A 13,803-nucleotide genomic window follows, 5' to 3' on the forward strand; every position below is an offset into this window, starting at 1 on the left:
CTCTATAAATGTCTTTTCTAATTAACCTTTTTCAACTGCAGAGCTCTAATAGATCTTAAACATTTGTTTTTTGTTTTTAGGTGATTGAAGTATATGACTTGACTAAAGTAAAGTTAAAATACTGGTAAGTTTTCTCCTGGTTTGTGTCCTAGGCTTGGCACACATGGGCTTATTTCTATCCTCAACAGTTCTGGGATTACAGCCGGTTGCCATGATTGCCTCAGGCAGCCTCCAAGTCCACTCCATTTCCTGGGGAAGAGAAGGAAAGCTTATTCAGAGCACACTGTGTATGAAACACTTTCCATTTGGGTCAGTTTCCTTAATCCCACCACAAAGCAGGACCTCAGTCTGTGACTGTCCCTAGGGTCATAGCTGCCGTTCCCTGCACAGCTTCTTTTGGCACCTTTTTACGTTTTCATGACCAACAAAGGTGGGACCAACCAGATACAGCTGACTCTGAGGCCTATGCCAAAGAGAATGCTGAAAGGATCACTATTTGTAGGGGGAGCGAGGTCAGGGGGCAAAATCTGCTTTTTAGAATAAAAATGGGAATAGCCTATATGGTGCACAAATATTTCAGCCCCCATATGGTAAGTTGCTGTGCTGGCATCTAGAATATTCTGTTCAGTAAGCTTCCTTAACAAGCTTCCTTTTTTGAGGATATCAAAGGGATCAGTTCCTGGATTGTTTCAAGCAATATCTGCCGATAGAGAAGTGGATAAACCAGATGCATAATAGCACTGACCCCTGCAAATCTGGTATCTCTTAGTCTTGTTAGGGCGTTCCATACCTCAACGTCTGGCTTCTCTTTACCTTCTTAAGAGTCACTGGTGGGTAAGCGAGGGGTCAAGAGTCAGGCTGCCCTGGGTTTGAGTTATGACTTCATTTTATTACTCTGCGAAATTGGGCAAGTCACTTAACCTCTTTGAGCTTGTTTTTTCATCAGAGAAGTGAAAGCATAAATCTGGCTGCTGAGTTAGGAAAACTACATGAGATAATGCTGATAAAGCATATAGCGCAGTGCCTGGTTAAAAACAGAGGTGTTCTAGATGCTAACTGTTATATACAGACTAGATAAACAGCATGGTCCTACTGTGTAGCATGGGAAACTATTTTCAATATCCTGTAATAAACCATAATGGAAAGAATGTGAAAAAGAATATATATATAAAAAATTGAATCACTTTGCTGTATTGCAGAAATTAACACAGTATTGTAAATTAACTATACTTAATAACATTTTTAAAATGAAGAGGTGTTCCATAAGTGATACTCATTTTTTAAAAAAATATTCTTAACCTTTAAGCATTCTCCTTAAAGTTAGAAATGACTTATCTTCGTGCGCATCATCTGAAATCACACGCTCCTCTTTGCTCCCAAGCCCACCCCCTCCCAGGTATTTTTCCTTTACTTGGGATCATTCCTCCCCATCCACTTACCCATTCACCCAGCTGATGAGTGCTGGTTCTTCTGCTTCTTAAGAAAACAAGCTGCCTTGCTTGGCTGTATTCTACATTTAAAATGTTCATCCCCCTTTTAAGAAAGTTCCTTTTCAAGACAAACTACTCATAGGCATTCTGAGAAAACACATTAACAATGTCTATTTCTATGACTATTCCTTATCCAAGTCCAAATGCCATGGGGCTGAGGCTGGATTTACTTCCTTCTGAACTGGGCCTTTTCATCATAGATGTCTTGGGAGGTCCCAGAGGGCTAATCCTCTGTATCAGCCTCAGGAGAATTGACTATTTCTGACCTCATTAATTGTCTCTTATTTAAAAGTTCTATAGTTAAACCTTTATTTTTATATAATTACAGACTCAACCCCCATGTATTTTAAGAGTAACTCTTCCAGCCACCGTCTCTAATGACCTGTGAGTGCATCCTACAAGCCTGGTATTAAAAAGCATCTTTGTTTTTCAGTGGCGTGCATTTCAATTCTCAAGCCATAGCTCCCACCATTGAGCAGATTGACCAGTCTTTTGGTGCAACCCATCCTGGAGGTAAGCCCAGTCCATCTGATTCCTCTGGTCATCTGTAGCAGCCAATAGTAATAAATCTGGCAAGTGGTGCCATGCCAGCCCCAACCTCAAAGCTCCTATCAGATTTGGGGGCCGGTACTTGGGTGTGAAGGAAAGCTCTCTCCCATGGTTTTCAGCCTAGTAAGTCAGTTCAGAAATGAGACACAATGAAAGTTTTGCCAGTCACCACCAGTCATTACTCCCTGTCAGGCTGGTTTGTGTTCACAGCTTCGGATGCCATTCAACCTTGTCATTTTCTTCTCCCCACTTCCACAGTGTACAACTCTGCTGAGCAGCTCTTCCACCTCAACTTCAGAGGATTGTCTTTCTCTTTTCAGCTAGATTCCTGGACCGAGGCTCCCAAGTATGAGGTTAGCCTTTTTCTTTCCTTTATCTTTATTGCCCAGTGCCCCGGTGATAGAGGGCAGAAGACAGTACCATTGGAGGAGGATGGATAGGTACCCTTCCTTTGATTCCCTTAATCTCTGAGGTCTTCAGAGGCCCCTTGGGGGTACAGTGGGTGAAGTTGACAGAACAAAGCCCAGGCTGGCGTTCCCAGGAGGAGGGCGCTTCCAACTGAAGTGAGGTCGAGCTAGCTCTTCAGAGGGAAATCTATGTCGTGTGCTTTAAAACTCCAAATCACCACAGTTTTTCTCAATGGCCTAGAATTTGAGAGAATTCATCCTTCGACAAGGGTATCCTTAGTGTTATGAAATGATCGTTTTTTGTAAGTTTTACATTTTATTAAAGAAGGCATTTCTACATTTTCTCCCTGATGAAGGAAAGGAAAACTAAGTAAAATTAAAGGTGAACTTGCATGGTTTAGTGAATTTATTGACCTGGAGGCAGATCAGACTGTGCTTTGACCTGGCCAGTTCTTTTTTTTTTAATACCTTGATAAATAAAATGAGCAAATTTCAAAGTTTCTCAGAAACCATTCCACACTGCAGATAACAATACCCAGTGAGAAAATGGATACAGAAAATGCGTACCAAATAAGAAAGTACCAGTAGTAGAGTTGTGTCTGAAACTGAGATATTCCTCTTCTAAATTCCCTACTTTGGTGACCTGGCCAGTTCTCGAAGACCACGAGTATTGGGAAAATGCCAGGGCCTGCAGTGTGCTTTTAGTAAAACATTTATCCTGTGTTTGCAGCCCAATTTTGCGCATGGTCTGGCTTCTCTTCAGATACCCCACGGAGCAACTGTGAAACGAATGTATATCTACAGTGGGAACAGCCTACAGGATACCAAGTATGTGTTGGGGAGCACAGGCTTCATGCTAAGGCCATGGGCTCCCTGGGAGGGAGGACAAAGTCTCTGCTCACTCTGTGCCTGCCCCCAGGGCGCCCGTGATGCCCCTGAGCTGTTTCCTGGGCAACGTGTATGCTGAGAGTGTGGATGTTCTCCGGGATGGAACTGGACCCTCAGGTTTACGACTCCGCCTCCTTGCCGCAGGTCAGTTCCTGGCTTTGGGGTGGTGGGTTCTCCATTATAGCCTTGTCGAGATGGTCTAAAATCCCACGTCCTTAAGGATAGTTGGTAGAAGACAAATGGTGCTTACGTTTATGGTTAGAAGTTTTAATTTGTTTGTGAAGGAATAAGACATAGTTTTATTTTGAGCAGCTCTTATAAATGACAGTAAAGCTGCTTCCCTTGACATGTACATCAGTCTCTGTGTACTTAGTTTTGCAGTGGTGCCCGGGTCCTAGAGGTGTATCTTACAGGCTCAGTGTTGCGTGTTCTCTCATTTTCCACCGTTTGTGCTCATTTAGCAGAGTAGACTGGCAAGAGGAACTTGTTCAATTGTGATTTGGCCATACTCTGCTCAGTTTTGCTGATTGCAAACAAAAAGAATTTCTGCCTTCAGTAGCCAGTCTCTTTAGGATCCACACCTCATCCTGTGATTTTCTTGTGTGGACAGTCTCAGCTCCTTCGAACTTTGGATTATGCTTAGGGGTACAAAGATCATCCAGTGTGGAGTTTGCCTCTGTAAAGATGACCTGGGGACTGTGAGCTCCATAAAGGAGCCTATGCCTTCATGGAGCTCATAGTCTAGCCAGCCTTTGTTTATAAGCTGGGGTCTTCCCTCAGTGTCTGGGGCATCAGTTCTCAACTGCTAAGAATCTGGCAAGTAAATTGTAAACTCACTCCCCTGAACAATTAGACAGTTCAAAGACTCCAGGTTAGAAATTTCTTAAAATGTGATTTTCTAGCCATGGCAGAACACCAGCTACTTAAAGGAGCATTGTGCTTATGCTGTAGTTTTTTAAAGAATTGAGATGTGGCATCTCAAAAAAGAAGTTGAGGTCATCTCAGGAGGATTGCTGCTTGAAGCAGTGGGGTAATCAAGGGTGGTGTAAGTATACCAGGTGACAGCAAGAGGAGCCTGTTGAGAGTAGGGGGTCCCAGCCAGTTCTGACCACCACCCTGACAGGACAGTCCCAGCAGTCGCATCACACTGCCTACAAGGTCAGTGGGGGAAACACCTTAAGTCAAGACCTCACTAAGTTATTATCCCACCCAGTACTCACTAAGAGTTCCTGTGGAGAGTGACTACAGTGATGCCATTCAACTGTCTTGATCCCCACAGTAATGATTCCCTCACTCAAAGGAATCAGAAACTAAAATAGTCTCCCTGAGAAACTAAGGGTACCTTTACTTGAGGAGACTTCAGATAGAGTGAGACAAGAAGGGTGCCTCCCGTACTGCCCTGTGTGGACATTCACAAGGATCTGGTACTTGAAGACTTTGGGCACCCAGTCTAGCTTGACAGGACTTTCAGTGGTTTCCATAGGTCACCCATGCTTACCTAAGTGCAGGATTTATCAGTTCAGTTCAGTTCAGTCCCTCAGTCATGTCCAACTCTTTGCGACCCCATGAACCGCAGCATGCCAGGCCTCCCTGTCCATCACCAACTCCTGGAGTTCACCCAAACCCATGTCCATTGAGTCAGTGATGCCATCCAGCCATCTCATCCTCTGTCGTCCCCTTCACCTCCTGCCCTCAATCTTTCCCAGCATCAGGGTCTTTTCAAATGAGTCAGTTCTTCACATCAGGTGGCCAAAGTATTGGAGTTTCAGCTTCAGCATCAGTCCTTCCAAGGAATATTCAGGACTGATCTCCTTTAGGATGGACTGGTTGGATCTCCTTGCAGTCCAAGGGACTCTCAAGAGTCTTCTCCAACACCACAGCTCAAAAGCATCAATTCTTCAGTGCTCAGCTTTCTTCACAGTCCAACTCTCACATCCATACATGACCACTGGAAAAACCATAGCCTTGACTAGACGGACCTTCGTTGACAAAGTAATGTTACTGCTTTTCAATATGCTGTCTGGGTTGGTCATAACTTTCCTTCCAAGGATTAAGCGTCTTTTAATTTCATGGCTGCAGTCACCATCTGTAGTGATTTTGGAGCCCAGAAAAATAAAGTCTGACACTGTTTCCACTGTTTCCCCATCTACTTCCCATGAAGTGATGGGACCAGATGCCATGATCTTCGTTTTCTGAATGTTGAGCTTAAAGTCAACCTTTTCACTCTCTTCTTTCACTTTCATCAAGAGGCTTTTGAGTTCCTCTTCACTTTCTGCCATAAGTGTGGGGTCATCTGCATATCTGAGGTTATTGACATTTCTCCCGGCAGTCTTGATTCCAGCTTGTGCTTCCTCCAGCCCAGTGTTTCTCATGATGTACCCTGCATATAAGTTAAATAAGCAGGGTGACAATATACAGCCTTGACGTACTCCTTTTCCTATTTGGAACCAGTCTGTTGTTCCATGTCCAGTTCTAACTGTTGCTTCCCGACCTGCATACAGGTTTCTTAAGAGGCAGGGCAGGTGGTCTGGTATTCCCATTGCTTTCAGAATTTTCCACAGTTGATTGTGATCCACACAGTCAAAGGCCTTGGCATAGTCAATAAAGCAGAAATAGATGTTTTTCTGGAACTCTCTTGCTTTTTAGATGATCCAGCGGATGTTGGCAATTTGATCTCTGGTTCCTCTGCCTTTTCTAAATCCAGCTTGAACATCTGGAAGTTCACGGTTCACGTATTGCTGAAGCCTGGCTTGGAGAATTTTGAGCATTACTTTACTAGCGTGTGAGATGAGTGCAACTGTGCGGTAGTTTGAGCATTCTTTGGCATTGCCTTTCTTTGGGATGGGAATGAAGACTGACCTTTTCCAGTCCTGTGGCCACTGCTGAGTTTTCCAAATTTGCTGGCATACTGAGTGCAGCACTTTCACAGCATCATCTTCCAGGATTTGAAATAACTCAACTGGAATTCCATCACCTCCCCTAGCTTTGTTCGTAGTGATGCTTCCTAAGGCCCACTTGACTTCACATTCCAGGATGTCTGGCTCTTGGTGAGTGATCACACCATCGTGATTATATGGGTCATGAAGCTCTATTTTGTACAGTTGTTCTGTGTATTCTTGCCACCTCTTCTTAATATCTTCTGCTTCTGTTAGGTCCCTACCATTTCTGTCCTTTATCGAGCCCATCTTTGCATGAAATGTTCCCTTGGTATCTCTAATTATCTTGAAGAGATCTCTAGTCTTTCCCATTCTGTTGTTTCCCTCTATTTCTTTGCATTGATCACTAAGGAAGGCTTTCTTATCTCTCCTTGCTATTCTTTGGAACTCTGCATTCAGATGCTTATATCTTTCCTTTTCTCCTTTGCTTTTTGCTTCCCTTCTTTTCACAGCTATTTGTAAGGCCTCCCCAGACAGCCATTTTGCTTTTTTGCATTTCTTTTTCTTGGGGATGATCTTGATTCCTGTTTCCTGTACAATGTCACAAACCTCCATCCATAGTTCATCAGGCACTCTGTCTGTCAGATCTAGTCCCTTAAATCTATTTCTCACTTTCACTGTATAATCATAAGGGATTTGATTTAGGTCATACCTGAATGGTGTAGTGGTTTTCTCCACTTTCTTCAATTTCAGTCTGAATTTGGCAATAAGGAGTTCTGATCTGAGCCACAGTCAGCTCCCAGTCTTGTTTTTGCTGACTGTATAGAGCTTCTCCATCTTTGGCTGCAAAGAATATAATCAATCTGATTTCAATGTTGACCATCTGGTGATGTCCATGTGTAGAGTCTTCTCTTGTGTTGTTGGAAGAGGGTGTTTGCTATGACCAGTGCATTCTCTTGGCGAACTCTATTAGCCTTTGCCCTGCTTCATTCCGTATTGCAAGGCCAAATTTGCCTGTTACTCCAGGTGTTTCTTGACTTCCTACTTTTGCATTCCAGTCCCCTATAATGAAAAGGACATCTTTTTTGGGTGTTAGTTCTAGAAGGTCTTGTAGGTCTTCATTGAACTGTTCAACTTCAGCGTCTTCGGCATTACTGGTCGGGGCATAGACTTGGATTACTGTGATATTGAATGGTTTGCCTTGGAAACGAACAGAGATCATTCTGTCATTTTGGAGATTGCATCCAAGTACTGCATTTCAGACTCTTTTGTTGACCATGATAGCTACTCCATTTCTTCTAAGGGATTCCTGCCCACAGTAGTATATATAATGGTCATCTGAATTAAATTCACCCATTCCAGTCCATCTTAGTTCACTGATTCCTAGAATGTTGATGTTAACTCTTGCCATCTCCTGTTTGCAGAATTTATACACAGAAGTTAATGTGAACTATGCTTTTTTCCCCTGATTTACACACAGCTTTGTCTGTGTGTGTGAGGAGTGGGATTTGAAACAGCTTTTATTGTACAAGAAAGAGCTTTGTCAGCTATAAAGCCCTATGCAGAGTAAGGTGATAGTGGTGATTATCGTGGTACCAGAAATTATTCCTCCTCGGATTCTTAGCTTCCTTTTATAATTTTGGGCAAAACACTCTGTCTTCCCATCCGCAGAATAAGGAAAATTTTACTGTTGGTATGTTCGTTGCTATTCCACAACCACGTGTGTGTGTGTGTGTGTGTGTGTGTGTGTGTGTATTTAACTAGAATCATTTTTTAAATGTATTAGACAAAGTCAGAGTTTAAAGATTGTTCCCAAAGAAGAAACCTTTGGCAAGTCAGGTTTTCCATTTTCACCCACTTTCCTGGTTTGTCTCTTTTTGAGTGTTAGTGTTTGTAGAGTTAGGGAGTAAGTTAATGGGTGCTTAGCTCTTGGCTCTGTTATAGAGTGATCTTCCAGTCCAGTCTCAGGTTGGGGGTTACCACTGAGAAGTACTTGTTATCATAAATCCTCTATCTTGTTGGGAACCGGAAAGTGGCAGGAGATAATGGCGCCCATTTGTATATTTCCATAGCACCTGTGCTGCTCTTTGTTGTACCACAGTTGTGTGATGGTGAATCTTTACACCATGAGCTCCAACGTGGGCAGAGATTGCACCTGTTTTTCTCACCGTTGTTCCCTAAGCATCTAGCAGAGTGTCTGTCCTAGCCCAGGGTGTCAATGACTAAATATTAGGTGAGTCAGTGAGTGACATTTCCAGAGCTCCATGTTACTTCTGTGGGATTGAGTGAGTCTCTGGCATTATTTTGAGTAGAGAGTGATCTCCTGTAGCATCTCAAGTCCTGGTGACCTGGTATTTCTACTTACATGCGGTCTTGCCCCTCAGCCAAACCTGGTAATGCAGCATGCAGCCACTGGCCTCTCTGGGGCTCTGGACCCTGGGCTGCAGGGTTCCATGCCCTGACTGGGAACCTGACCACCTCTACTTGTTCTCTGCAGGTTGTGGACCTGGCCTGCTAGCAGATGCCAAGATGCGGGTATTTGAACGCTCAGTGTATTTTGGTGATTCCTGTCAAGATGTTCTTAGCATGCTTGGCTCTCCACACAAGGTCTTCTACAAGTCAGAAGATAAGGTAGGGGAAGTGTGTTTATAAAGTGAATAGGTGATCTCGCTCTTTTTATTTAATCAACTTGAACTTAATAGTGAATAAACTGCTGTTTTCCCATAGAACCTGTTCTATTAAAGCTAATGGAAAAAAAGTAAAAAACTGATGGAGAAGTAAATTGAAAGCTGTCTTCTGACCCCTGTTGGTCAGATTGTCCTCCCTTTCCTTGGAGACCAGGGCCCAGTCTATAGTCAACCGAAGCTGTCTGGGTTGTTCAGCACCAGCATCAGGGACTCTCACGCTCTTGCTTACCCAACAGATGACTGTCATACAAGAAACACAACTTGTAGACTCATTTCATCCGAGAACTGTATTAATGGATTGGATTTTAATTCATTATTATTTTTTCCCCAACAGATGAAGATTCATTCTCCTTCTCCTCATAAGCAAGTTCCATCCAAGTGCAATGACTACTTTTTTAACTACTTCACTCTCGGAGTGGTAAGCTGTGATTCCTTAGAGAACTGTTCCATTTCCCTAGGGGTGTGCAGTGTGCTGGGCAGGCCTGTGTGTACACTTGGAGCTTTAACTGTGCTGGCCTGTGGGAGCCAGAAGGATCTGGCAGGTCCTGGCTTTCAGAACAACCAGCTTCCCTGAGCCCCTTGACAGTCAGGGGGGCCATGAATCTTCTCATTAGCTTTTAAGGCAAAATCTGTGCTCAGTTACATTTTTAATCTGGTGCTTTTTGTCAGGGAAGATCTCCCTGACCATGTTTGAGTTCCCAAGCAGTGGGAGCTGTAGCCCTCTGCCTGTGGGGCCTACTGGTACAAGGTTTGGAACGAGGAGGCCTGGAGATGGTTGGGTGTGTGTCGCCGTCCCATTGTGGTAGGCCTCAGCTGTCCCCTTGGTTGTTGTTTGGGTCAGAGCTGTTCCCCAAGGGCATCACCATTGTGGAGTGGGTGTCTTCGAGTAGGACATGCCCTCGAAAGCCCCCTGCCCGCCTCAGTAACTTTACCCACTTGAGCATCCTTGTTTTCTGTCCCAGGACATTCTCTTTGATGCGAATACACACAAAGTGAAGAAGTTTGTCCTACATACCAATTACCCTGGACATTATAATTTTAATATGTGAGTATTCCTGCACCTGCCCCTCCAAGAAAGAGAGCTTGTGGCCTTGGATGTTTGCTAATTCATGAAAAGTAAACCATTTCGTGAGTGTTTTCTGTTCCTGGTACAGTGTCCATTACCTTATATCTCTCCATTTATACCCATTTTACAAATAGAGAAATGGATTCAGAAAGCTTGGCCTCTTATCTGAGGTGATAGGGTCTTCAGAGCCCCCCGGCTGTGCCCTTTCTGGTTTGACTCTAGGGCCCAAATCTGGCCTCTCCAGGGCTTTGAGCAGGTGTGCTCGATCCTGTTCTTCCTGGGATGCAGAGTTGAGATGTGGGGGTGGTCAGGTCTCCCAAGGGGTCCCACCTTTACCCGTCTCCCTTTTCTCTCTCTAGTTATCACCGCTGTGAGTTCAAGATCCCCCTAACCGTAAAGAGAGGTGAGTAGTCAGTGTCCTCAGGGTAAGGAAAGGGTTTTAGAGTCAGTCTCTCATGCTTCGAAGAGATGATGATCCAAGCAGAGAGGATGGCAGTGGTTGGATGTGAGGACTCTTTGCCCACCTGCTTCTCCTCAGAGCCTCAGCTCCTCTGGGTTGGGCTCTTGGTTCTGGGGGCCACGTGGTTCTTGGTCTGTAGTCTCCTGGAAACCCTTAAGGTCTTATCCTGTGCCTGTGGGATTGTTGGTTTCCAAACTTCAATCCCAGTGCATAGTGCGGCGAGGGCTGGGGTCGCAGGTGGGCTGAGCCATCTATCTGAGCAGATGTGGAATTGAATCCAGGCCAGGCCAGCTACCAACCATGCTGTGTTCTCTTTTCAGAGAACACAGAGGGTCAGACAGAAACATGCACAACCTACAGCAAGGTGAGCTGCTATTTTTCCCACCTGACAGTCTGAAAATGAGGAGGGCATGAGCCTGCCAATCGTCTGGGTGCCTGTGTCCTTTGGGCCAGCCATTGGTCATAGTCGGGTCGAGTCCCTACTAATCCCCTGTCACCCTCATCCCTCTTGTAGTGGGACAACATCCAGGAGCTCCTGGGACACCCTGTGGAGAAGCCTGTGGTCCTGCACAGGTGAGTGGGGGTTACTTTCTGATCCCCCCACCCACCTCCTCCCCGCCCAGAATGACCGGGAACCCTAGCAGTGGGCATGGCTTAAAACTGGCAGGAATTTCTGATTTTGCCACATGCTTCCTGCCCCAGCCCTGTGAGTTAGAACTCAGCCAACAGTTCTGCACATTTACTTGCAACCAGAGGGGCTGCCCCTGGGATAGCTGCCCCTCTCCCTCCTACCTCCAGTTACTCAGAGAAGGAGGCAGTTTGACTAGCTGTCCCCATCACACCTGCTACCTGCTTTAGTTCACAGCCCAGTAACTGGTTGCCCTGCTGTCTGAGGTGCCCTCTCTCTCCTGACTTTGTACACTCCAGTCCAATTGCATAATACCCTTCTGTGCCAGCTGGACTGCATAGGATTTGGTGCTTGAGGGAGATCCAATCACTGTGCCTCGGACCTCAAGAGCCCGTGTGGGAAACACACTCAGAGTCCTGAGGGACCACTGGCTAACAGCCCCTACCCCAAAGGGAACTGGATGCCCCAGCTGGCCTAGGTCTCTGTCTGCCCCTCTAATTCTGGCTTCCCCGGCCTCAGGTCCTCATCCCCAAACAACACCAACCCTTTTGGCTCCACATTCTGCTTTGGTCTTCAGCGGATGATCTTTGAGGTAAGCCCTGGGGGTTGAGTGGCTGGTGATCATGTCAAGGACAGGCAGGTGATGGGGGAGAGAGATTGGGAAGGGCCTGAAGGGCCTGCTGGGCAGGCTCATCCAACAAGATGAGGGGAAATGGGGAGCCCACATTTATATTTGAAAACATGAGTACAATAGCAAAGGGAACCGCAGGGCAAGTGGGGCTCTGTCCGGGGGCATTGGGGGGGTTCTTTAAATGCCATATGAATGAATGTGTGGTGGGGCGAGTGGCTCTTGAGGCCCCACTGGCTGGGAGAAGAATGGGGTGCCCCTGCTTTCCCATCTGGTTGCCATACCTTCAGCAGACCCCTAGCAGTTCCAGAAGGGCTGGACAGATGGGTATGGTGAGGTTTATGTGTCCCGGAGGAACAGGTAGACACAAGGGCAGAGATGACCCTTAGCATAAGCCTGGGGGGTGTGGAGGGGTCAGTCCAGCCCCATGTGCAAGTGTGTTGCACACATAGGTGCTGCCTCAAGTGCCTTCTCTTCCATCACAGCCCAGGACTGATCCCACTGGGGGTTTTGTGGGAGTTTTGCTGTGCTTACATCCCTTCGACTCCTCCCCCTCGACTCACTGTCCTCTTCTTACGCCAGGTCATGCAGAACAACCACATTGCCTCGGTGACCCTTTATGGCCCCCCCAGACCTGGTGCCCACCTGAGAACCACGGAGCTCCCCTAGGAACGTCATGACCCTTGCCCCTCTGCCCCGTGGAACTGTGCATTGCATCCTGTTCAGTGGGCCACCCCGTGGGTTTTCTTGGACATCTTGCCAGTGTGGAAGGGCTGTTGTGTTTTGAGGTGGGGCTCAGGCTGGGCACTCTGCCATGGGGTGAGAGGCCCAGATATTCCTCAGTCGGTTCTCAGCCTGCTGGTGCCAACAGGGGACACAGACTGCAAAGAGAAGCACAAACTCTGAGCCTTGATACCTGGAGCCAGGAGCTCTCAACTAACATGTAAGGAGACAGGGTTCTGTCTCCCTGTCCCACACACATTGGGAAAACTTGGGACTTTTCTATGGCTGAGAACACAGGCACCCAGACAAGGACACGGTCCTGCCTTTGGCCCAACATTGCCACATGACCTTTAAGGCAAGCAGGTAGCCTGTCCATAGTACTTGGTTGCGACTTTTGCACTACATCCACTTTAGTTACTTGATGAGCTGGCTGTGGCCAAGGTGGCCCACCTGCCCTTCCCTGTTTCTTTCTTGCACGCGCTCCCTGCCAAGCCCAGTAGGCACACCCAAGTGGTTGAAACACAACTTTCTACCATCAAGGTATGTGCCCAGGCCTGGCTGTACCCGTCTTGGAGCAAGCCTTCAAGGTCACCTGTTCCCCTGCTTTGCCCCAACGTTGCTGGTGGGGCTGCATGTTTCCATTCTGTTTGCCTGTTTTATTTAATGCCAAAGTTTTAGCCAAAGACATCTTGCTCCTTTTTTGTGTGTTTCAGTATTCTGTTCTGCACTGTGGGCTTGGCTCTCCTGCCCTGACTCTGGGCAGTGTCCCCTGGCTGGGCCCTTTCACACGGCTCAAGGCCTCTGGGGCTTGTGGAGGGCTGGGCTGCTCCCTCTTCATGGGACTTGCTAAGGAAAGAAGCATATGTGCTTTAAAAATATTAATCCTTTTGAAAAGAATTGAGAAGAGAAATGTATAATTTTATCCCATTTTTAATATTTTGGTCTAGCAACTTGTGATACATAGATGACAATTTTGTGAGGTTTTTCAAATGTGTGTACATATTTTTGTAAATACGACTCTTTTGTAATTAATTCATGTACAGCCTCATCCTGTATAGTTTAACAATGAATGTGCGGGGGACCAGCCCCAGGCTCTTATGTGACGTTCCCATGACTTCGTGACTGATTAGTGTCTTCCCGTGTGGATGGTGGCCTGGCCAGAGACCCCCACACATCCCACTGTGGGGCAGCCAGGACTCTTCCCATCCTCCTAGAATGGGGGAATCTTCCTCATGCCCTACCCATACCCCTCCTCCAATAAAGACCTGTGCCCTCAGCAACAGCTCCCCATGTGCTGATGCTGGGATGTTTGTACTAAATAAGCCTGGGGGCATTGGTGTTTTTGGTTTGTTTGTTTTTGAGAAAGGGGGTGGTTGAAGATGGGGAATTTTACAGCTGAAA

The 13,803-nt window shown here is 46.2% G+C and overlaps 1 protein-coding gene across 3 annotated transcripts in view; it reads left to right on the top strand.

Annotated features, from left to right (window-relative positions):
• The window catches only part of PHAF1 (phagosome assembly factor 1), a 28,827-nt gene extending 15,710 nt beyond the window's left edge, over positions 1-13,117 (top strand). For all 3 annotated transcript variants that reach the window (XM_055553050.1, XM_055553051.1, XM_055553052.1), the window contains exons 5-17: positions 81-124; positions 1,924-2,003; positions 2,298-2,392; positions 3,177-3,274; positions 3,366-3,478; positions 8,708-8,841; positions 9,232-9,315; positions 9,860-9,942; positions 10,323-10,366; positions 10,744-10,787; positions 10,938-10,996; positions 11,571-11,643; positions 12,262-13,117. In XM_055553050.1, the coding sequence (XP_055409025.1) occupies positions 81-124; positions 1,924-2,003; positions 2,298-2,392; positions 3,177-3,274; positions 3,366-3,478; positions 8,708-8,841; positions 9,232-9,315; positions 9,860-9,942; positions 10,323-10,366; positions 10,744-10,787; positions 10,938-10,996; positions 11,571-11,643; positions 12,262-12,348 (1,038 nt within the window). In that variant the 3' untranslated portion in view covers positions 12,349-13,117. The remainder of the gene's footprint in view (positions 1-80; positions 125-1,923; positions 2,004-2,297; positions 2,393-3,176; positions 3,275-3,365; positions 3,479-8,707; positions 8,842-9,231; positions 9,316-9,859; positions 9,943-10,322; positions 10,367-10,743; positions 10,788-10,937; positions 10,997-11,570; positions 11,644-12,261) is intronic.
• The last annotated feature ends 686 nt before the right edge of the window (positions 13,118-13,803 follow it).

Source organism: Bubalus kerabau, chromosome 17 (assembly GCF_029407905.1).
Source record: "Bubalus kerabau isolate K-KA32 ecotype Philippines breed swamp buffalo chromosome 17, PCC_UOA_SB_1v2, whole genome shotgun sequence".
Lineage (NCBI taxonomy): Eukaryota > Metazoa > Chordata > Mammalia > Artiodactyla > Bovidae > Bubalus > Bubalus kerabau.